A 25,435-nucleotide genomic window follows, 5' to 3' on the forward strand; every position below is an offset into this window, starting at 1 on the left:
GGACAAGGTAAGTGAGCCTTTTTTTTTCTTCTGGCCAGGGGAAAGACTCTTGGGAGAGAGCATTGAGTTTGGGATCAGGAAAACCTGAATTCAAATTCTGCCTCAGAAACTTACTAGATATGTGATTCTAAGAAAGTCATTTAACCTCTATTTAGCTCACTTTCCTCATTTATAAAATGAAGTGGTTGGATTTGATGGATTCTAAGGTTTCTTCTAGTTCTAAATCTCCTATGATCACTCTGCTAAGGTCTCACTTATTTCATTACATGACTCATTAGAACTAGATAGCCAGTAATAGACAAATAGGACAATGACCTTCAATGCCTGAAGATGACTGGTTCAGGATCAATTACTTCGAGACTTGTCTCAATTACCAAACTCAAAATATCAGAATCAAGTTTGCTTCTTTTCTCTCTCTCTCTGCAACACGAAAGTAAGTCTTGCCATTTATTTATTTCCAGAGAATAATCTTAGAAATCTATCCCTTCTTGACCATGGATGGCCATTACCCATTTTCTTACTCTTTGCCTATGGCCGTGGTTCCTCAATGTTTTCCCTGTTTCCAATCTCTCCCCTCCACACCACAGACAAATTGGAATTTAGTCTAAGCTACTCCATAATGTTTAGGCTATTAATTATGTCTTGTCTACCTCTCAATCTAAATTCAAGACAAATCAGATTTTAAGATACTTGCTTCAGAGGTCAACATGTCAATATACTATAGGATCCCACATTTAGAGCTAGAAGGGATATTTGAGTCCAACATTATAATTTTACAGATGAAGAAACTGAGGTGCATAGAGGTTAAGTGACTTGGTTGAGGTCAGATCCTTAGATAATAATATCCTTAGGTAGTAAGGATAGGTGCTGGAATTTCAATCCAGGTCCTCATTCTAAATTCAACACTCTTTCCATTGTACAACTTCCCTAAATATTTATTATTTGAATAACACAGTGCTTGCCAATTTTTTTTTTCTTTTTGCTCATGGTATAGTGCTCAGGCATTCATACTGTCCCTTAAATAAGAATAGTCATTTATAGTAAGTTCTTTGCAAGTTCCGGATATGAACTATTTTAAGGTTAGTGCTCACATGTAACAGGGGAATGTCACTTAGCCAATATTATGCTTATAAATATGACACATGCTAGGAAAGTAAAAATTTATTTTATTATTATTAAACTATCAAAATTAGTTATAACATTTAAAAGTCCAGGAACATAATATTCAACAATCTCATGGGCTATCAGGTGAAACTGGAAGCACACTAATGTCCTTTTTACCATGCCATTTTAAAATCAATGAAATATTTGGCATAAGGTACCATTCTAGGCTCTGGGAAAACAAAAGAAAAATGGTCATTGACACCAGGGAATTTGTGTTCTGCTAAGGGAATATAACTCTTCACAAACAAATAAATGCAAAGGACATACAAAATGATAATGCAAAGGACATACAAAATGAGAAAAAGTAATTTTGAGAGGAAAGAAACACTTAGCAACTTAGTGGGTTTGGAAAGGTAATACAAGGGACACTTTTTGGGGGCTTTGTAGGAAGCAAGGGATTTTCAAAGGTGAAGATGAGGAGGGAGTGTATTCCAGATATATGGAACCACTTGTAGCAAGGCAGAGAAGGCCAACACCCATCTAAGTTTAAATCCAATTTGTTTGGAAACTGACCCTTCTTTCCATTCTCATTGCTCAGCATTTGATGCACACTAACCCTATTGTCGTAAATATTTTCCCTACCACAAATGTCTCTTCTCTCAATTCTATCCTAATTGGAACTTACGATAGGTTATCTTGTGTTGATGTTAATCATTTCATCTATGTATCCTGTCTTCCCATGAGGAATCAAAGAATCTCAGAGATGAAAGGAACTTTTCCTAAGGATGTTATCAAGTTTAATTCTTCCCTAAATATGAATCTAGTATTTTTGAATCTGACCCTTCCTTTCTTTTGCATTGCTCATTATCCCATGATTAGACTACTGTTTTTGATACTTTGTAATGATTTTATTCATTGAACTAATTTTCTAGATGCTGGCTATTCTTTCTAAAAGTGACTCCTTACTTCTATGGAAGAGTGTATGTTTTAAGAGAATTTTCTAAAAGGGTTAAATGTCACAAAAGAGAAGATAAAGTGGCACATTTTATGTGTAATAATGATGTTGCCTATATAATGTTTTCTCTCCATTGTTTCAGATGGAAGGCAGAGCATAAGAGACTGAAATGAACTGGAGTACAGTGACGGAATTCACCCTGGAGGGGTTTTCCCAATACCCCAAACTTGAAATCATCCTTTTTATCTCGTGCCTCTTGATGTACTTGGTAACCCTACTGGGTAACAGCATTCTCATTACAATCAGCATACTGGATCTGCACCTTCACACTCCCATGTACTTTTTTCTCAGCAATCTTTCTTTCATGGACATCTGTTACACAACTTCCTCTGTCACTCCTATGGTGGTGAAATTCATAGCAAAAAGAAATACTGTTCCTTTCACAGGGTGTGCCCTGCAAATGTATCTCTCCCTTGCCATGGGATCCACAGAGTGTTTGCTCCTTGCCATGATGGCATATGACCGGTATGTGGCCATCTGTCAGCCCCTTAGGTACCCTATCATCATGAACAAAAGTGTCTGTCTGAAGGTGGCAACTGGGTCCTGGATAACAGGTTGCCTTACTGCCTTGCTTGAAACAAGTTCTGCCCTGCAGTTGCCTCTCTGTGGGAGCTCCATCAATCACTTTACATGTGAAATCTTAGCACTGTTGAAGTTAGCCTGTGCTAGTTCATTGGCCATGGACATGATCATGCTGGTGGTCAGTGTGCTTCTCCTTCCAATCCCAATGCTTTTAATTTGCATCTCATACTGTTTTATTCTTTTTACTATTCTAAGAATCAACTCAGCAGACGGAAGGAGTAAAGCTTTTTCCACCTGCTCAGCTCACCTTACAGTGGTGATCTTGTACTATGGGACTGCCCTTTCTATGTACTTGAAGCCATCATCAGTGGATTCACAGGAAACTGATAAGTTCATAACTTTGTTTTATGGGGTGGTTACTCCCATGCTAAACCCCATTATCTATAGCTTGAGAAATAAAGAAGTGAAAGGAGCTGTGAAAAAGCTACTGAGCAGAAATGTCTTTTCTCAGAGACTCTGAAAGACTTGGTATTGAGTTTATCATTGGCAAGAAAACAATTGGCTTCCCATAGAAAGTGCTAAGGAGGATTTCAATTTTTAGGATAAAGGACATATGTACATACATACATACATACATATATATATATGTATGTATATATATATATAATTGGTGTGAGTATTTCCTCTATTACTGTATAACTTAGGTTCACCATGATTTAGTAGGGAATTTCTTGAGTTTCTGTCAAGAAAAACATGATCAGCTTGCTGGTGTTGAGTCTCTGGATTTATAGTACCTGTGTTGGCCCTCAAACAAGCCTGTCACCAAGTGTGCTCCAAGACTTTCCAATGTGGGAGAACCTGCCAGAGGCTGGACTGTCAACATTGCCTTTGAGAGCCTAGTGTTAATTGCATTCCATCCTGAGGCATTAGAAGAGAACTCAGAGGAAGAATTTATCACATTAACAGAAAGAAATAAAAAATCTTATGCTCCTATTAATGGTTGAACAAAGTATTATCTGAAAAATTCTAAATAACAATTTGTGGGCGGGGGGGCACTATAATTACATCACTGGGAGAAAAATGAAAACCAAATAGGGGTGGGATTTGCAAAAAGCCACACAGCAAGTAATGTTGGCTCTTGATTTCAAAGTAGATAATGATGATATCTTTTATTTCTTTTTTTTTAATGATGTATGAGCTAGTAGTCATTTTGTAGCTTTGTTAAACTGTAGATTCACCATGGAGGACTAATGGGGAAAACGGACAACAATTTAGAATGAGAAGACATGTAGGAGAAACTCTGTGTTCTAATAATAATCACAACACTTCCACACCATCTCATTTTTATTATTGAACATTTAGTTTCTCAATGATCTTATGATCTTCCATAAGGAATCTATAATTTTATACAACTACAAGTGGCTCTTAACTCAGCCATGATATTTTTAAAATTAAAAGTACAAATTAAGGGATTCTTCTTCATTATGCAGAGACATATCTACTGAACTTTGAAAGCATGAAACATTAGCAGTTGTGTTACCTTGGGTAAGTCATTTCTCTTTGTGATTTAGTTTCTTTATCTGTAAGACATATACTAAATGATTTATAATTATACTAAATGTAAAATTATACTAAATGATCTCTAATGGACACTTCCACTTTTAATATTCCTTGATTCTATTAAATTTTCTCTCTTATTTTTTATTAAAAACTTAAGTCATCAATAGAAAAAACTCAAAATCATAATAATTTTAAAAGCCATGTGAAATAGTTAAATAATTTTGTTTCTTATTTTAATACACTTTATTTTAAATTCAAAAGATAACTATAAATATTCAAATATATGAATAAGAGAATAGTGAAAGAACATGTAACCTGAGACAAATGTGTGTCTCAAGCTTCCATTACTCAGTGGTCATTACGCTACCCTCCCAAAGAAACTGTATATATTAACTTTATTACAATAGAGGAGTATAATGGTCATCATTCTTTTTTTCCTGACCCTTTTAATATTTATCTACTTTGTATGTAACATGAACTTTTGGCAGTTAACATTGCCTTTAACAAAAAAAGTGTTATCAAGCATTTTGTTCTTTGGTTCCACTTTATTCACTCTGCATCACTTTATAGAATGCCTCCAATATTACTTAATTTTCTTTATATGTATTATTTCTTATGATGCAATAATATTTCATTACATCCATATATGATGATTTACTTAGTAATTCTCCAATTAATAGACACCAACTTTGTCTCTGGTGTTTTGTTGTTATAAAAATATAGCTGAATATATATATATGTGTATATATACATATATATATACACACAGATAATATATGTATAACAAAATATAATATATACACTTTATATATCATATAAATATGTGTACATCATATGTACATATAATGTGTACATCATTGTATATGTTGTTATATACTTACATACACATAATACATATTCATAGAAATATTTATACATTTTTTCTCTTCAATAATATTCTTGGGATATAGTTGCATTAGTAGACAGTGGGTGACTATTAATTCATATTTTTATAATTCTTACTATAAAAATGATAGGACCAATTCATAAATGTAATCATTATGATTACATCACCAGAGCTGCCCAGAGTACATCCAGTATTGAATTTGTTATCTTTTATTGTATCTCCAAATTGGATAGAGGTCAGGTGGATTCAATGAGCTATGCAATTTGCATTTTTCTGATTGCCAAAAATCTAGAGCACTTTTCATAGGATTATTGAGTTTGTGCTTCTTCTTTATAGAATTACTTGGTTCTATAGTGTTTAACATTTCAATCTATGACAGCTAGATGGTATGCTATGGGATAGAGGGTATGTTCATGACATCTGCAGATGACACAAAGCTGGAATGGATAGTTAACACAGTAGATGACAGAGTCAAGATCCAAATCCTGAAAGACTAGAGCATTGGATTGTATCTAAAAAAAATTCAATAGAGATAAATTTAAATTCCTGCATTTAGGGGACAAAAAAGCAGGCAGCCAGGTCATTCAGTGAATAGAACATTGGACTTAGGTTCAAATCTTTCCTTAGACACTCACTGGCAGTGCGACCTTGGGCATGTCATTATCATTAACCTGTCTTCATTTCCTCAAATGTAAAATGGGATTAATAATAGTACCTACCTTCCAGAGCTTTTGTGAAAATCAAATGAAATTGTATTTTTAAAGTGCTTACCATAGTGTCTGGCATATGGTAGGCATTCTATAAATGCTAGCCATCATTATTATTATTATTAAAAATCAATTTCATGAGAGGAAGCATGGCATAGAGGATAGCTCTTCAAGTCCTTTCCTCATCCCCCCTCCTCCAGTTGCTCATTGGTTGAAGCTATATTATCCATTCTTCTCAGTAAGATCATACCCCACCCAAGATAAGGAGCTTTTCTTTTCTTTGCTCTACTTCTTTTCTTCTCTTTTCCTTTTCTTTTCATTTTTCTTTATCCTTTTCTTTTTCTTTTTGCCCTCAGTTGCATCAGAATCAGAAATTCCTACTCCCTCTACCAATTGTATTTTCTTAATTTTTCTCTACACTAATCTCTGAAGAATAAAAATTTAGAGATAGTCAAAGGACCAGGGAGAGGTGAATGGTGATTGTGAGCAGCCTTTAATATTTCACCAATGAGGAACCAAACCAGAAAAATGGCAGAAAACATGTCATCAGAGGGATGTATAATTGCAGAAGGAGGTGAACTGATCATTAAGTGAGTCTGACAGACTACTGATGGACAATTCACCTACTCCAATGGTATCCATGTAAAGCCAAAAAATCTAAAGGAAGAGTCACAAAATAGGGAGAGGATTCCCTATGGAAAATAGTAGCACATGAACAGAGCAGCACAGGGTGAGTAAGCATGGATGGGTTGTTATTTTAATGTAGAAGGGAAGAACCATATTTATTGTCTATGTTTCTTCTTTAGGTTCCTGTCCTAAAATGGATCAAAACATGAGGCCTTTTACATTTGTTTGCTAAAGAACTTCTTCTTAACAGATGTTTCACTGCCTGGTTTATATCCTTGTTCCTGAGACTATAGATGAAAAGATTCCTCATAGGTGTCATGACCATGTAGAACATGGGAAAGATTTTGTCTGTGGCTTATAGTTTATATGAGTTAAGTGATTCCTTGGGCTTGGGCTTCATTTACATGAGCAGAATAGTACTATATAATAACACTACCATCATCAGCTAGGCTGAACAGGTAGAAAAGGCTTTATTTCTCTCTTTGGTGATCTTTGGGATACTGGCTACCATAAATGTGCAAGAGGCAAAGATTTACAACAGTGGAGTCAGTACGAATAATGTATTGGCCACCAGCATTATAATTTGTTGCCAAAGATGTCAGCACAGGCTAGTTTCATGACAGCAAGGCTTTCACATGTGAAATGACTGATGACATAATTTTTGCAGAAAGATAACTAGACCACAAAAACTGTTTACATCAGTGAATGGACATCTCCTAACAAGGACCCAGCTGCCATTTGGCACATTTACAATCTTCCTCAAGATGATGAGATATCTTACAGATTGAAGACGATCACATAGCAGTCATCCATCCTGCCAAGAAGCATGCACTATGAAGTCTACATAACTGAGCCAAGAAATTTCTGCACTGCATATCTAGAAAAGGAAATGGTTTTTGCTCTGAGATAAGATGCTGATCAGAGCTCAAGGCAGAGAGGTGAATATGTAGCAAATGTCCAAGAAAAAGACATTACTAAGGAAAAAGTACAAGGGGCTGTGGAGGTGGATGTCCTGGATGCTGATTACAATGAGAATGCTATAGCCCAGAAGAATGACCACATACATTACCCCTAAATGAAATTTAATGTTTCTTTCAGTTCTTTTAAAACATCTTTCTGAGAAAGGATTCATAAGATTGTCAAAGGGGTCAATGTCACAAAAAAAGGTTAAGAACTCCTACACAAGCTCCTAATCATATTAAAGCAATATACCATATTCAAGATACATTAGTTCTTTGCTGCCTGGAATATGAAAGGCAGATATTTTAATGCAGAAATAGTCATCTCTCATATATTTGATATGAGTCATAACTACCCCTCAGCATAAGCTGAATTGGGATGCCAAAAGAATAATGATAAAAAGAAGATCATTGTTAACAATTACGTGATTCATTGCATCTGGACTAAAATTTTAATTTTTGAACATATCTGATGTGATTAACAACCATGTCTTCTCATCCCTTGAATCTAGAAGGCAATGCAAATACAATTGAAATTTTAGAGACTTGTTCAGTCTCAAATGCAATTTAAAAAAGAAAAGCACCAAAGTTCAAAGGTTCTGGTGCTTTGGTAATAATATTCCATAGTCCCATATAGTCTACTTGGTAGTTTGTCATAGTAGAACTATAAATCAAACAACTAGGCAACATTCTAAGAAAATTTGAAGGCTTTCTCAACTTTGCATTTCTGGTCATTGTTTCTGTCCTGTTCTTATGGACATTAAGCAAGTATCTATTCCTTTAGCACAACATCTATACTTAATATTCTCAGGAGGCTCGCCAGTACTCTTGTGAACAATAATTCATAAGTTCCCTAACTTTAAATAGACTATACCTGCTATTATTACACCTATAGAAAATTTTCCATCTCTTTGGACACTAACAAGTCAGAAAATCCTTCTGGGTTTCTCTGGGAAGGAGAGCTTGGAGAGGGGGTTCTCTCCAGCTCCCTACAACCTTAGACAGAGTAGTCCTAGACTTAGCTTTGGAGAGACCTGTAGAAATGCTGTATTACCAAATCTTGCTCTAAATTGCTTCTAACATTGACAGACTGTATAAGCTAGAGGTCAGAAACTAAGAAAAATCAAACAATTTGTTATTATATTCTTAATTACTAAGACAAAACATTTTATTTTTTTAGGATGTTGTTAAGACTGTTTTGATATTACATTTTACCTGACTGGTCTGTATACACACAAAATTTAAAAGTACAAATAATTTGTATGGTAAATTTGTCGGCTCTTGTATGTATATACACTTTTATCCTTGGCAGTGAAATAAATACGAATTCTTATGCCAGGTGCAATTTTTAATTGATTTTGTTTTCATTTAAACATATATTTATTCTCTCTCCCTCCACCTCCTCCCACATTGGAAAAAAATCCATTTAACAAAAATATATAGTAAAGCAAAATTGGTCATAAATGAGACACATAAGTTGGTTTCCTTTTACATATTTAATCCATCATTCACGAGAAAGTGTGTGTCATTCTTCCTCATCAGTTCTCTGGAATCATGGCCATGTGAGAAATAACTATTGGATAAGAACCAATGTTTTTTCCCTTTTCTACTTCCTCATCCAGAAATCAACCAGTGTGGGAAATCTCTCCTAAAGATTTACACAGGCCAAGACCTAGTCAAAGACCATAAAAGATTCTAAGTTAAGGCTAATGGGTACATTCCTGTTTTTTGTGTTTACTCAGACAGATCTGGGGAAATGTTGATTCTCCCTTTTATCAGACAGGTGATATGAGAAATTGATAAGTCTCTTTGACTGAGATTTGGGTGATCCAAGTCATGTACCCCAAGACCCTCATTGTAATGTAGCCCAGCCTCTCATTGTAATATTCATTTTCTCATTAATTGTTAACCAATCAGAGTTGATTGCCACGCTGAGGAACATCTACTCTTCTAAGAGCATATAAACTGTGAGCTTACCATCATCAGGGTTCTTTTCTCTGAAGAGAGATGACCCAATGACCATTCTTTTATTAATAAATATGCTGACCTTATTAATAAAATGATTGAATTACCCAGAAACTGTGTCTCTCAAACTTTTGAAATGCCACAGCTGACCATTGTGTTCATTAGAAGTTATTTAGTCTTTCAAACATGTTTTAAGGCCCAGTTCAGATATCACCTCTTCTATAAAGCTTTATTCCAATGACTCCACCATGGTCTCCCTCATATTATAATTTTGAGTAGATTTTAACTTTTGAGGTGCTTAAAAACTACAGTAGATTTCCGTATGAGGGTAGATCTGGTTGCTGAAGTTCTCATAGTGTTGTCTAGCATTTTAACTCTTTCTGAGGTCCAATTAGTACAAAATTTAGAACCTCATTGGCTAGTATATTCATTAGGTCCTGGTAATACTGACTCACACCAACAGAATTTTCACGAATTTCACCTCTAAACAAAAGCTAGCTTATTAATTAGCTTGGGAACAAGTGAAAGCACTGGGGTAATCTAGCCATCCACCAATCCATCAACCAACCAATCAAGCATTTATTAAGGGCGTACTATGTGTCAAGCATTGTTCTAGGTAAATGCAAAGACAGAAATAAAGTATTCCCTGCTCTCAGAGAGCTTACATTCTATTTAGGGAAAACAAAATGAACATGTATAAAGAGATTTTTAAAAATAAATAAAAAGACATCATTAGTACCTTTGGAGAATAATGGATTAGGAGATCAAAATTCAGATAGTAAGAGAGTGAGAAAGTGGAAGCAATGAATAAAGGCAATTTTTTTCCTTACAAATTTGCCTGTGAAAGATAGGACAGATAAAGAATGATGGGCAGCTAGATGGTACAGTGGATTGAGTGCTCATCCTGGAGTCAAGAAGACCTGGGTTAAAATCCTGCCTCAGATGCTTACTAGCAAGATGCCTAGGCAAGTCATTTCACTTCTATAAATGTCAATTTCCTCCCTTGAAAATGGAGACAATAATAACATCTATTTCCCAAAATTGTCATAAAGATCAAATAAAGACTAAGACCCTTGGGCAATGTCACAAAGGCAGTAAATAAGTGAGCTGGAATTTGAACTCAGGTCATGGAGATTTGCAAGTATTTTACCAAATATCAAACTTCATACAAATAATTATAAGTTCTCATTATAAAAACTAATATTATTAATAATAATGGTGATTTTCAACATGAGATATACCTAGTCAACACATAAGGTAGTCTTCCCAGTGGATTGAGCCATTCAGGGAAACAAATTTTAAATGCTTCTTATCAATCAACAAATATTTATTGAGTTCAATTTGTATTCTTAAACCCTAAAGTGAACACAAGCTAAATAAATGATATGAAATAAGTCCTGGTCCCAAGGAATCTAAAATCTAATCAGAGAAACAAAATGAGCATGTACAAAATTGATCAAGATTTTACAAGAAATCACATAATCAAGTAGTATCTCTGTAAACTGCAATGGTGAGGCAATGTTGGTGGAAAAAATGAGACATGGGTTAGGCCTTGAAAGCTGATTAGAATTCATATTTCTGAAAAAAGACAAAAAGGAACATGGCCTTGGTAAGGTACCTTAGGAACAAATTCCCAGAATTGGAAAGCAACATTCTCTCTTTCGTAAGAGAAAGAGAGAGAGGGTGGAGCCAAGATGGCAGAGGGAAAGCAGTGACTTGCTTGAGCTCTCCCCCAAACTCCTCCAAATACCTATAAAAAGATGGCTCTAAACAAATTCTAAAGCAGCAGAAGCCACAAAAAGACAGAGTGAAACAAATTTCCAGCCCAAGACAGCCTGGATGGTTGATCAGGAAGGTATATCGCGCTGGGTGGGGAGAGGAGTGCAGTGTGGCATGTGTGCACAGGCCGCAGTGACCCTGGAGCAGACCTCAGAGGACTGAATCATGGGCAGCTATAGTGGTTTCCAGACTTCTCAACCCATGAACGCTATAAACAACTTAGAAGGTCAGTGGGAAAAGCCTGTGACTGCAGTGAGAGAAGGAGCTAGGTCTCAGTCGCAAGTCCCGAGTGTAGGCCGTGGCTGCCTCCTGAGCTTCCAGCCCATAGACTGAGGGGAAATCGAGTGACTGATCAGAGGGGGATTGCAGGGATCTTTTTACCAGTGCTGAGGCAGGAATCTCTTGCTCTGCCCGGGCTTGGATCTGGGTCACAGTTCTGAGGAGGGGTCCTGGGGCAAAGAGGAGTGCTCGTGTGGTGGAGCTTGTTGTGGCAGTGGAGAGGAAACACCCCACCCCTTATCATACCACCTTGGAAGAACTGAAAATTTACAGGTCCCTAGAACTATCTCTGAAAACAGCTGCTGAAACCCCCAAGCTTGGAACACTACATTCTCCACATTGGAAGCAGACTCTTATCTTAACAAAGAGTTTAAAACTCAAGTAATTGGCTGGGATCATGAGTAAGCAGTGCAAAAAGAGTCAGACTATGTTATTTTGCTTTGGTGATAAAGAAGATCAAAACATACAACCAGAAGAAGACAACAAAGTCAAAACTCCTACATCCAAAGCCTCCAAGAAAAATATGAATCAGTCCCAGGCCTTGGAAGAGCTCCAAAAGGATTTTGAGAAGCAAGTAAGAGAAGTAGAGAAAAAAAACTAGGAAGAGAAATGAGAACGATGCAAGAAAATCATGAAAAACAAGTCAACAGCTTGCTAAAGGAGACCCAAAAAGATACTGAAGAAAATAACACCTTAAAAAATAGCCTAACCCAAATGGCAAAAGAGGTCCAAAAAGCCAATGAGGAGAAGAATGCTCTAAAAAGCAAAATTGGCCAAATGGAAAAGGAAGTCCAAAAGATTACTGAAGAAAATCCTTCCTTAAAAATTAGAATAGAGCAATTGGAAGCTAGTGACTTTATGAGAAATCAAGATACTGTAAAACAAATCCAAAAGAATGAAAAATTAGAAAACAATGTGAAATATCTCATTGGAAAAACAACTGACCTGGAAAATAGATCCAGGAGAGAGAATTTAAAAATTATTGGACTATCTGAAAGCACTGATCAAAAAAAGAGCCTAGACATCATCTTTCAAGAAATTATCAAAGAAAACTGCCCTGATATTTTAGAACCAGAGGGCAAAATAGAAATTGAAAGAATCCACAGATCTCCTCCTGAAAGAGATTCCCCAAAGGAAAACTCCTAGGAATATTGTAGCCAAATTCCAGAGTTCCCAGGTCAAGGAAAAAATATTGCAAGCAACCAGAAAGAAACAATTCAAATATTGTGGAAACCCAATCAGGATAACACAAGATTTAGCTGCTTCTACATTAAGGTACCACAGGGCATGGAATATAATATTCCAGAGAGCAAAGGAGATAGGGTTACAACCAAGAATCACCTATCCAGCAAAACTGAGTATAATCCATCAGGGGAAAAATGGTCATTCAGTGAAATAGAGGACTTTCAAGCATTCTTGATGAAAAGACCAGAGCTGAATAGAAAATTTAATTTTCAAATACAAGCCTCAAGTGGGACATGAAGAGGTAAACAGGAAAGAGAAATCATAAGAGACTTATTAAGGTTGAACTGTTTACATGCCTGCATGGAAAGATGATATTTGTAACTCATGAGACCTTTGTCAGTATTAGGGTAATTAGAGGGAAAAATTATATGTATGTATATAGATAGATAGATAGATAGATAGATAGATAGATAGATAGATAGATAGAGGGCACAGGGTGAGTTGAAGATGAAAGGGCCATATCTGGAGAATAAAATTAAAGGGTGAGAGAGGATTGTACTAGGAAAAGGAGAAAGGGGGAGGTAGAACAGAGTAAATTATCTCACAAAAAAAAAAACAGAAAAGAAAAGGCTCTTACAGTGGAGGGGAAATGGGGGAAGGTGAGAGGGAATGAGTGAATCTTATTCTCATAGGATTTGACTTAAGGAGGGAATAACATATACACTCAATTGGGTATGGAAATCTGTCTTACCCTACAGGAAAATAGGGGGAAAGGGGACAAGAGAGTAGGAGGATGATAGAGAGGAGGGCAGATTGGGAAAGGGGGTAATCAGAAGCAAATACTTCAGAGGAGGACAGGGTCAAAAGAAAGAATAGAATAAATGGGGGAGGACAGGATAGGATTAAGTGAAATAGAGTTAGTTTTTCACATCATGTCTACTATGAAAGTGTTTTGCATAACTGCACATGTATAACCTATATTGAGTCGCTTGCCTTTTCAATGAGGATGGGTGGGAAGGGAGGAAGGGAGAAAATTTGGAACCCAAAGTTTTAAAAACACATGTTCAAAAAAATGTTTTCACATGCAACTGGGAAATAAGAAATACAGGAAATGGGGTACAGAAAACTATCCTGCCCTATAGGAAAATAGAAGGGGAAGGGTATAAGAGAAGGGGGAGAGAGATAGAAGGGAAGGCCGACTTAGGGAAGGGGTATTCAGGATGCATGCTATCTTGGGGAGGGGGGAGGGGTGAGATGGGGTGAAAATTTGGAACTCAAAATCTTGTGGAAGTAAATGTTGAAAACTAAAAATAAATAAATGTATTAATAAATTAAAAAATAAAAAGAGAGAAAGAGAGAGACAGAGAGAGAGAAACATAGAGAGAGAGAAAAAAGAGAGAGAGGGAAACAGAGACACAGAGAGAGACAGAGATAGAGAGGGAGAGACAGAGAGAGAGACAAAAAGACAGAGAGACAAAGACAGAGAGAGAAATGAGACTAAACTAATAGGTATAGTGTCCTTGTCTGTGGTTATATGGAAGAAACTTGGATAAATGAAGTGTGGTCAAGTTATAAAACAATTTCTCTAGTTAAAGAGATTCACAACGTCACAGAATGTGAAAATGGCAATGAATCTATGCAACTCTATCCTACAGTGGATGGAAAGTTGGACTTACAGTCAGGAAGAACTAAGTTTGAATCTAAAGTTAAACATTTACCCATTCTATGACCCTAAGAAAGTCATTTTAGTCATTTAACCTCTCAACTTTATCTTCACAAATGGGCACACTTCATGCCTTCCTCATAGGCCAGATGTGAGGGTCGATTATGAAAAGTTGTATGAAGCACTTATCAAACTTTTTTTAAAAATACAGAAATGCTAGCTATCATCATTATTATTATCTCAGAAGCCATTTAGTTCACCCCCTCTCCCAAAGCAACTTCCACCCTAACACCTCTAACACAACCAACAAGTGCTTACTCAAGTCTGCTTAGAGCTATTCAGTGAGGGGCAGCCCGTTACTTCTCAAGGCAAACCATTCCATTTGAGAGCAGCTCTGATTGGCAGGAAATTTTGCCTAATGTTGTTTTCAACTTCTACCTTTTTTGTTCTTGGTTCCATCTTCAGGGTTCCACTTCTTGGAATCTCAAATCCTTTATCTTTTCAAATAGGAAAAATGTTGTATAGTGTGTATCTTTCATTTTAGTCCCCTCTGTGACTGTTCCTTACCATAGGTGCTGTGGTGATGAGTGTCAGTAGGGAACAGAAACAATCAGACTTTGAAAAGTTGATTCTAAATGTGGATGATTTGTCGTTTTTCACCTGATATGACTTGTGTATTACAGACAGTTTCTCATGTTCCCTGTGAGAAGATAGTTTTGCTGAGTTTGATCACAGCTGCTTTCACATCTTTGTTCCTCAGACTGTAGATAATGGGATTCAGCATGGGAATGACCACAGCATAGAAGAAAGCAATCAGTTCACCTGTTGCATGGGAGTCTTTGGACTTGGGTTTCATGTACATGAAGAGGATGGTCCCATAAAACATGATCACTACAGTCAGATGGGAGGAGCAAGTAGAAAAGGCTTTTTTCCTTCCCTGAACAGAATTGATTCTCAGGATGGTAAAGAGGATGAAAAAGTAGGAAATGAATATGAATACCACTGGAATCACTATTACAAAGATATTTGATATCACTATTGCGATCACATTGAGGGAAATGTCCTCACAGGCCAATTTCAACACAGCCAGTATCTCACATGTGAGATAATCAATGACATTTCCACAAAATGACAACCGCATAGTTAGGGTGGTTTGTATCCCAGAAGTCAACCCACCTGCCATCCAGCAACTGGTCACCAACTTCACAGAAAGCCCCTTGTTCATGATGATGGGATATCTCAGAGGCTTGCAAACGGCCACATACCGATCATATACCATTACAGCCAGGAGCACACACTCTGCAGCCCCCATGGCAAAGGAAAAGAACATTTGTAGTCCACATCCAACAAAGGAAATAGATTTTTCCTCTGAAAGGAAGTTCACAAGTAACAAAGGAACTGAAGCAGATGTGTAGCAGATGTCCAGAAAAAAGGGATTACTAAGGAAGAAATACATGGGAGTGTGGAAGTGAGAGTCCAGAATGCTGATTGTAATGAGTTAACTGTTGCCCAACAGGATTACAATGTACATGATAAGGCATAATAGAAAGAAGACAAAATAAAAGATGGGATAGCCAGCAAGGCCATGAAGAAAGAACATAGTCACAGAGGTCTTATTTTGTCTTTCCATTTGTTTTTATCTTCCACCTACAAGATTTCAGAGAAGACAAGGCACCAACTTTATCATACTACAGCAAATTTAAATAAGATATTTATTTTTGAGAATCTTATATTTAACATATGGCCATAAATGTAAAATTTCCAGTATTCAAGTCAAATTTAGCACAGTAGCCATTTCTAGTGTATCAAAATCACCCTCACTTTCAACCTAGCAGCATTACACTCTCACACACACACACACACACACACACACACACACACACACACACTGCTCTGAAAATAGATTTCAAGCCATCATTGGCTTTCTAGACCTAGGAATTATTGAGATTTTTAAAGCGATGGCTGAACTCATCCTAGGGTAGATTCAGCACCCATTCTCTAAACACATGTATTTGCTGAAGACAGAAAGTGAGGCTAGGAGATATTTAGTGGACATTTATAAACATATAATTTTTTGCAAATATCTAGTATAGTATAAACCTACAAGCATATGGGAATAACTCATGCTAATCAAGACTATATTTTTTATAATATCCATAAAATATCATACAAACATTTCTGCAAATGGAATTAGGTTACAAACTAATAGAGGGTCCTATATGGGGTTCAATAGGGTCCTAGTTCCTCTTGGTTATGCTTTGGCATAACCCCAGTCTCCCTGTGGAGCAGAGAAAAATTTACTTACCTGTCTACCAGAAAGGATGAAAGAATTGCTTTCTCTAAAGAAGAAAATAGGGAAAAGAGAAGAGAGAAGACCATAAAATTTTATTTGTCTTTAGGTCCTTCCCTGTACTTCTTGTTCAATCTCCATTTGCAATAATCTCTGTCAAGCCTTCTTGAGTTGAACTTGATGTTTAGCGCTTAAATTACCCATTTTGTTTTTCAAGTTCTGTGCCCAATCTTATGAGAATTGGGAATGGGCAGGAAGGTTGTCATCCAACCCAAGTCAGTTGGCTATCAAAAGAGTAAACTGCTTGTGTTTCAACTCTACTTCCTTTGGCAGAAAAACAAAACAAAACCAACTGTGTGAGACTCAGATGGCCTGACACAGCACAAATTGGGAAAGATAATTAAAAAACCAGTCTCATTCCTAGCATTGGAATTCACCATTGGTCTCCTGCTTTATATGACTTTTCTGGTTTTTCCCTTCAGGTGCTGTCATACAACTATTTGTGATTGGCCTCCACTCATTTTCACTCTGATTTCACATGATTCATTGGAATGTATCAGGTATCGTTTTTCATTAGGTTCAGTTAGTTATGTTTAATATCCCTTTACTAGACTATAACTTCTTGAGATTAGGGACCATGACTTAGTCTGTGTATCTATCCCAATGCCCAGCATAGTGCTCTACATGTGGTAGGACCTTTTGTTATTGAGTTATTTTTGTTTTTGTTTTTTTGTCATGTCTGAATATTCATGTCCCCATTTGGGGTTTTCTTGGCAAAGATCCAGGAATGGTTTGCCATTTCCTTCTCCAGCTCATTTTAAAGATAATGAATTGAGGCAAAAAGGATTTAGTTACTTGCCCAGGGACACACATCTGATAAGTGTCTGAGGTCAGATATGAACTTACAGAGAGAAGTCTTCCTGACTCCTTCCACTGTAGCATGTAGCTTCCCCAGTAGGACTTTACTAAATGTTTAATCAAATTAACTTTGTTATTATTTTGTGTAACAGAGACACTTCTCCCAAGTGCCATCCTCTCTCCCCACACTGCTCCCCCACCCCTTTGACTTTGAATCATTCCATACTGTCCTATGTATTATCATTTACTATCTGAAGAGCACTCAAGGGTAGCATGGGTCAGAACTCTGTCTATCAGATATCTACACTCACTAATTTCATTGTTATAGTATCTCAAGTTTTTAATGAGTTTGCAGAGGTTGGCAGTATGACAACATGCTCAGAATTGCTTGCCAGACACAGAGGAGTGTCTCCTTCCATGAACTAGAATACTTTTTAGTGACCTACATGATCTTCAAGCATTCTTATATAGACTAATGTTTAATTAAATGATTCAAGTGAAATTTCTTATATTACGTAGCATGGGGTAAAGACTTAATTTATTTTTTTTTTTGTCTTTATGAGCTTTCCCAATCAATTTAGGATATAATGAACTTGTCTCTGACACATAACTATGGGATACTGGGTGAGTTGCTTAACCCTTTATATTGTTGGCAATTTATTTTTTCTACATAAATTCCATCATTTTAATCTGGTTTTGCAAAGAAAACATCGGCATTTTGACAGCTATAAAATATATTAATAAATTAATTTGGTGACAATGGTTAATATATTTATTATTATAACAGATAATTACTTTATCTGTTATTAATTATGTTATAAGTATTATTATAACAGATAGTTAATATATTTATTATTTCCAGAAAGCAAGATACGGGCCAGTGTACTGTTCACATATTCCACTGGTATCTAGGCACTGCCAAAAATACCAAAATCATCAAGCAAGTGAAATGAATCCCTTGTGGTGAATTTATGGGAAGATATGGTCAGGGGGATGTGACCTCTGAATTGGAGGGAATGTCCATATCACTGAGAATGCAGTTCTGTTTACTGGGATTTCTATTCTTATCAGGGATCCTTTCTTTAAAGTGTAGCTTGTTTCTTACAACCTTACTCAGCTCATTTAGTATCTTAATTTTTTGAGAATTTTTCACAAATAATTATACATTATTAAATCACAGGTACAATCCTTATTCCTATCCCTAATTTCCTATATTAATTCTAATGCTTTATTTTTTCTGTTTTCCCTATTATGTATGTATAATCCTACTGGCAAGTTGCTTAAATTCTGAGCCTCAATTCATCTGTGAATAGGAAGAATATGAGTGGTATTTCATTCATAGTATTCTTGTGAGATTCAAATGAGAAAAAAAATATCGTAATCATTGATATATAAATCAAATCTAAAAGAAACTCTTATGATAACTCACATTATATTGTGCTAAATAGGAGTGTTGAAAGCAGAAAAAAAGGTTTTTTGCCTGTTTTTAATGCAACAATGACAGGATTCAAGTTCTGAGAGATAGGATCCAATTTTTCCCTGGCCACTAACTATTTGGATGACCCTAAGTATCTCTCTTGTCATAACAGAGTCAATAAAACTAATTTTCACCAGAACAACATAGCATTTTGTATGATTTGATGCTAAACCTTATAAGATCAAAATACCATGTTGATTTTATTATTTTTAATCGGAGGAACTCTATCTTTTGAAGTTATTCAGAAATAAATAGAATCTTTTTCCCCTTTGTACTCTGGTGCCTGTGGTATTTTTTACTCTAGGTGGCATTTTAAAGTAATACTCGGTTGTATCTTTTCAATATCATATTGATATTTCTCTTTTTGTTTGCATTTGCTCAGTCTTGAACCTGAGTCCTGTAACATGCTTGTGTCATTATTATTGAATTCTACTTCATGAGCTTCCTAAAACAAGTGTTTTGAAGCTGGACATTGGAGACTGGTGATGAATTGAATGACACCTGTTTTAACTGACATCTGCTATCTTTTCATTTCTCTGGAAAGGCATTCTTTACATTGCACACTGTTGGGGAGCTCAGTGACATCTTGGGGTGGTTGTTCTTTGGACCTCTAGACCTCTGTGTAGGTGGAATCTGCCCATTAGAGTTTACAAATGGAATTAGCTGAGAGAATTAATGTAGGACAGGGCTTTGGAGAGCACATCAAGGACATTTACCTCCTCTCTGGGGGAGGTGGTTCAAGAAAGAAATTTGCTTTAGGGGCTAAGAAACACCTGAAAGAGAAAGGAGCTCTAAGTCATCTGGTATGTTCCTGCTCTGCCTGCTTCTTCACCCTCCCCACTACAGTGTTGCAAGAAGAGAACTCTTGCTAACATAAGCTAAAATGAGAAGCCATTTTTTTTCTAGATCATCTGTGGCACACTTTCCCTTCCTTCCTTCTCTCCAGCTAGTCAATATTCCTTGCTCAATTTGTGTGCATCATTCCCCATGTTCCACTACCTTGATGGCCTTTACATGTTTTTGAGTCTTCCACTCATGATACTCCACTAGTTTATAACCATGTTAGAGCAAGAGGCAATATAGGAGACATATTGGTTCTGCACTGTAACAGGCATAGAAAGCATACATTTTAGGGTAATGTGGTTTTTCCAGAGATTCATGCATCTCCCATGAATTTAAGTAGGAACAGGACCACAAAGCTCATCCAAACGTCAATTTATTTTAAATGATGGGATGATTTATGGAAAAGCAAAACAAAAGCTAGAAGTTAAATGATATTGTGCACCAGGACTTTCATACTTGTCCTCTAAGGCACAGGCAGTAACACAATGACACAAGTTTTTTTCTTCTGTGTGATAGTGAAAGAGAGAGAGAGAAAGAGAGAGAAGAAGAAGAAGAAGAAGAAGAAGAAGGAAGAGGAGGAGGAGGAGGAGGAGGAGAGGAAAAGTGATACCTATCCTAATTCCAATGGAGATAATATATGTTGAATTATTTCCTCTTCAATGTCTACCCTACCATACTACTACTATTACTACATACAATCAGAGAAAGAGAAAGACAGAGAGAGAGAGAGAGGAGATGAGAGAGGAGTGCAATATTGACATTTATCCTAATACCAATGGAGATAGAATATACTGGATTATTTTCCTTCAATGTCCACCATAACAAACTATTACTACTACTACTAGTACTACTAGTACTACTACTACTACTACTACTACTACTACTACTACTATTACTACTACTAGACACATAAAACTACTGAGAGCAGATTTGAACACTCTCTAAGCACTAAATTGTTAGTTCAGGTGATAGTTACATTCTTTGATTAGAATACAAATACATACTTGCATGGCAACCTCTCAACAATAAGACTTCACAGTGTGTACAAGGCATGACATATAGAACCATAGAATTTAAGTAGGATAGGATCTGTATCTTCAATAACCCCCATCAAACCAACTCAATCTCTGGTTAAAGACCTCCAGGGATGGGAACTCTCTATTTACTAAAGAAACCCTTTCCATTTTTGGACAGTACTCATTGTTAGAAAGAATTCCCTTACATGGAGCCTAAATCCTCCTCTCTGAAACCATTTATTTAACTCAACTCAGTAGCATTAGACAGAGTATTGCTCTGTTTCTCAAGACTGACTGATTAGCATGTGTACGGTCTTCAACTCAATTTACCTTTTCTTGAAAGATTGCTTTCCTTTTATTTTCATCTTCAACTTTTTTCAATTTCCTTTTGAAGATTCTTCAGCTGATGGGTTCCCAAAGAAGTCAGTCCTAAAGGGGAGCTGCATTGCTCCAGGATGTCATGATTATTTACTTCTCTCATGAAGTTGCAGTTATAACAAGTAAAAGACCTTGCATGTTCAGGACATATTTATTCCTGAAAAATTATCAAGGTAGTATACTTAAACCATTTTTGTGCACAAATGGAGAAAGAATGAAGAAAGACAGTTGCATAATTTAAGGTTAAGGACAACTTCATTTGGCAGGAAGCCCAAATAGAATCATTGACCCCATAGTGGAGGTCCATTTCAAAAGGACAAGCCATGGGCTCTAGAAGGCACCTTTAATCCCTATTTGCTCTTTGGGATTTATTTTGTCCCTGAAGTAATTTAAATTGTGGCTTGTAGAACTTGTAACATTTTAGTACTTCAGGAATAATGCCCTAAAGACCTAATTACATAGAAACCATTTTCTGGTTTCAAGTGGAAAGATTATCAGGGATAAGTGTTTGTTTCAGGTCCTTAATCCACCTCATGATAACGATAAAGAATTTCCTCTGCATCTATTCTAACAGCTTTGTCGAAACTGCTCAATTCCCCCTCTCACAATTTATTGATCATAAAGTAAAATAACTTGAAGTCCCAGATCTTGATTATTTGCAGTAATGGGGCAGAGCAATGCTGTAGATAATTTGAACCCCTATTTCCATGCAAATCAAAGGCACTCTGAGGATTTATCTCACATCCCCAAAGTTGGCAAAGATGTCAAAAACAGAAATAGTCAATGTTGGAAGAAGGAAGCCAGCCAAAATAATACACTGTTGGTAGGCCAGTGAGTTGGTCTAACAATTCTGGAGAGTAGTTTAGACCTATGCTTAAAAAAGAGACTATACTTCCATTCCCTTAGACACCTAGAGACACCTAGAGACACCAGTATGGGACATATATCCCAAAAACAAAGATAGAAGGAAGGGTACCATGTATAATAAAATATTCAAAGCAATATTATGTGGTAAAACAAACAGGATGAATAATTGATTTTTTTAATTATTAAGAAGATTATTATTGGGGCAACTTGGTGGCACAGTGGGTAAAGTGTCAGCCCTGGAGTCAGGAGAACCTGAGTTGAAATCCAGGCTCTGACACATAACACTTACTAGCTGTGTGAGTCTGGGCAAGCCACTTAACCCTAATTGCCTAAATAAACAAAAAAAAAGATTATTATTTACCAAGAATTGTGCTAAGCACTAGGGATACAGAGGAAAATCAAGATATTCTCCTTTTTCAAAAAGTTCACAGTCTAATTGGAAGAGAGGACACATCAAAGAAAGTTCAGCTTGAGAATGGAAAGGCTGGGGATTCCTAAATGAATAAGGCCAAAACCCCAAAGTTCATATGAGCTATACAGAAAGTTAAGATGGCAGTAGGGCACAAAGGCATGCCAGATGGTAAGACCTGGAGTATTTTAGGAAATGGTAGCAGCACAGATAACATATATTTTGAGCTGAAGGAAATGTAAAATAAAATATATCAATATGAATAAAACAATTTTAAGCAACAAAACTAGGGTATAATTTTTAAACCTATTTCCATTGAACTCTGATTTTTTTTTGTTTTGTATTTGTTTGGTCTAAACTTATGGTTTTGTCAGTTAATGGAGAGTTTTAGGGTAAGAACTCCATCCACTAGAATAATAACTCATCCATAAATTATCAACAAGCATTTCTTAAGTACACACTCTGCTCCAAGCACTATGCTAAGCCTCAGAAATACAATAAAAGGCAAAAAAAAAAGCATCCCCCGCTTTCAAGGAGTTAACTCTCTTTAAAAAAATTAATTCTGAATTTAATGAACACCCAAAAAACCTTTCTTTATATGTAGTAGGAGAGAAAAAAGATTAATTTGTGAAACTTGAAATCTCTATTTATTGCTTGATCTTATTAAAGTACACATGATTCTTTCAAAGCTGTCCTGTTTATTTGTGTTTCCTTTTGAGCATCTTTCTCCTCTCTTCCGTGCACTTAAAAAATTATCCAATTACCCACTTTTCTTTCTTTTCTTCTTTTCTTTGGCAACACTAGAGCTAACTCCTCTCTCCCCAACAAAACCTTCAATAAACAAGAAAAACAAAAAAGAAGTTTACAGTCTAATGGGATAGAATGTGTGTGTATGCGTGTGCATGTTGTAAGTGTTTGTGTGTGTGTGTGTATATATATGTTTATGCACACACACACATCTATCTATAGCTATACATATATGTACCTATACCTACACATATATATGTACATGTATGTGTGTGTGCATACACACACATATAGTCACATATAGGATACACACATAGTAGATGGAAGGTAACTTTAGAAAATTTCATGAGGATGCTGAGATGTTAATAGACTTGTTATGTTAATAGTCACATAGCTATTATATGTATCAAGTCCTAAAATAAACAAAAACCATGAGCTGAAGTATAAAGCGTCTTTAACTGAGACATCATGGTGGCAAACCTGACACCTGTAGGATGTCCAGTGGATTTCTCAACCAAAGAGATCCATGAAAACGTTTTTATAGTTTTAGGAGGAGAGGGGGAGGAGACAGTATGAGGTAGCAAGGCCTGGTCATGACACCTCAATGGCCCTTGGCAATCTGGGCGAGGAAAATCACTTCATTTTGCTTGTTTTGTTCCTCATGCCATGAATCCAAAAGGAAGGAGGCAAGGACAGTAGAAGCTGAGATCCAGCTTGAACCAGGCTCCCCCAAGGCAACATCCCTGGGCTGGGGGACCGAGGGTATGGTTCAGCTTAGCTTAATCTCATTATCTTAATGGTAGGAATGTCAGAAAATTACTGGAATTTTGACATGGTCATGATGACTAAGAGGATTAGGAAGTCCATATTACAATTGATATTAACAATCTTCTGTCATTACATTAACAATTACATTAACAATTTTGTCATTTGTCACAGGCAGAACTCCAACCCAGGTTTTCTTGCCTCTAAGCCCAGCCCCCTGGCCACATTGCATCTCTTTTGCATTTACATGTATATGCATCTGTTACATTTGGGAACTCCACAATATTTCAATGAATAAGGAAGCCAAACTTTGAAGAACTAGACAGCAAGAAAAATGTCACATTTCCCTATCTCGTTCTACTGGTTAATTGTTACTTTGAAAACCACTCCAAGTTACAGAAATGTGGAACCACTTCCTTTAATTAGAATAAAATATTAGTGTAGCAGACATACACAGGAGTTTTTACTCTTCTCTTTCCTAATCCCTCTTGGATAAGGACAGTTTCTCTCATACCCCCAACTCACCATTGTGACTTTCAGACTATCCTTCTAATACCATCATCCTGTAACCTCTTCTCCTCTGAGGTTTATATGTTCGTATTTATCACTCAATTCAGATCTTGGTGGGCCTGATCTGTTGAACGTCAAGTAAGTCCCTCTCCTTTTTTAAGAGTTTAATGCATGTCTCACTGTCTTTCCTTATCAATTCTCACTTGGACTAGGAGTGTGGTTGTATGAGTGGAGAGAAAGGTATATAAACAAAAATTTGGATGGAAAGAGACACAGAGAAAGAGAGAGACAGAGAAAGAGGGGAGAGATGTGAAGATAATGTTGAAAGGAAAATTCTTCATTTGGGCTTTTACCTTGATTAATGAGGCAAAACTCAGGATAAAGAAATTTAGACAGAGTTTATTCTAAATATATCAAGGTGGCAACACATTGATGAGCTGATCACTGAAGATCAGCAAAGGCTTCAAAATGGGGCTAGGTTTTATAGGTAACTTTAAAACAATTCATATAGGTCCACCTCAGCAAAAGAAGTTGGGCACTTGTATCTAAGTTCCTCCCCAAGGTAACAAGAACATGAGAATTTACAGGTAGGGGTATTAAGGTCACAGATAGGGGATGACTTGGCTATGTGACAAATATCAGGGGACTGGGTAATGCCTCCCCCAACACAGATTGATAAGCAGGACTGGGAACAATGGGATATTGAGTCAACATAACTTTCAATAGTAGAAATGAAAACATTGAAAATTAATTGGATATGTAGGGTAGAAGGGTGAGGAATCAATGATAACACTGAAATTTCAAAACTGAGTTATTGGAAGGATGGTGCTGTCCTCAACAATAATAAGAAAGTTCAGACTAGGGTAAGATTTGGGGGGAAATATAACAGTTTTCTTTTACACATGTTGATTCTAAGATAACTATGAGACATCAAGTTCAAAAATTCAAATAGGCCTTATGTTGAAGACACAATATTGGAACTCAGAAAAGAGATTAGGGCTAGATATATAGATCAGAAAAATTA

At 36.4% G+C, this 25,435-nt stretch overlaps 2 protein-coding genes across 2 annotated transcripts; one reads left to right on the top strand and one right to left on the bottom strand.

Moving 5' to 3' along the window:
• Positions 1–2,228: 2,228 nt before the first annotated feature.
• On the top strand, positions 2,229–3,161 carry LOC114041338 (olfactory receptor 2K2-like). Its single transcript, XM_027859735.1, has one exon. It carries the CDS (start codon positions 2,229–2,231, stop codon positions 3,159–3,161), a length of 933 nt encoding a protein of 310 aa, XP_027715536.1.
• An 11,781-nt stretch (positions 3,162–14,942) lies between these two features.
• On the bottom strand, positions 14,943–15,881 carry LOC114041344 (olfactory receptor 13C3-like). Its single transcript, XM_027859741.1, is given in 1 exon segment — positions 14,943–15,881. A coding segment is annotated over 1 exon segment (939 nt).
• Positions 15,882–25,435: the final 9,554 nt, after the last annotated feature.

The sequence above is a fragment of the Vombatus ursinus genome, unplaced genomic scaffold, assembly GCF_900497805.2.
Source record: "Vombatus ursinus unplaced genomic scaffold, bare-nosed wombat genome assembly UNPS02014171.1, whole genome shotgun sequence".
Classification (NCBI taxonomy): Eukaryota; Metazoa; Chordata; class Mammalia; order Diprotodontia; family Vombatidae; genus Vombatus; species Vombatus ursinus.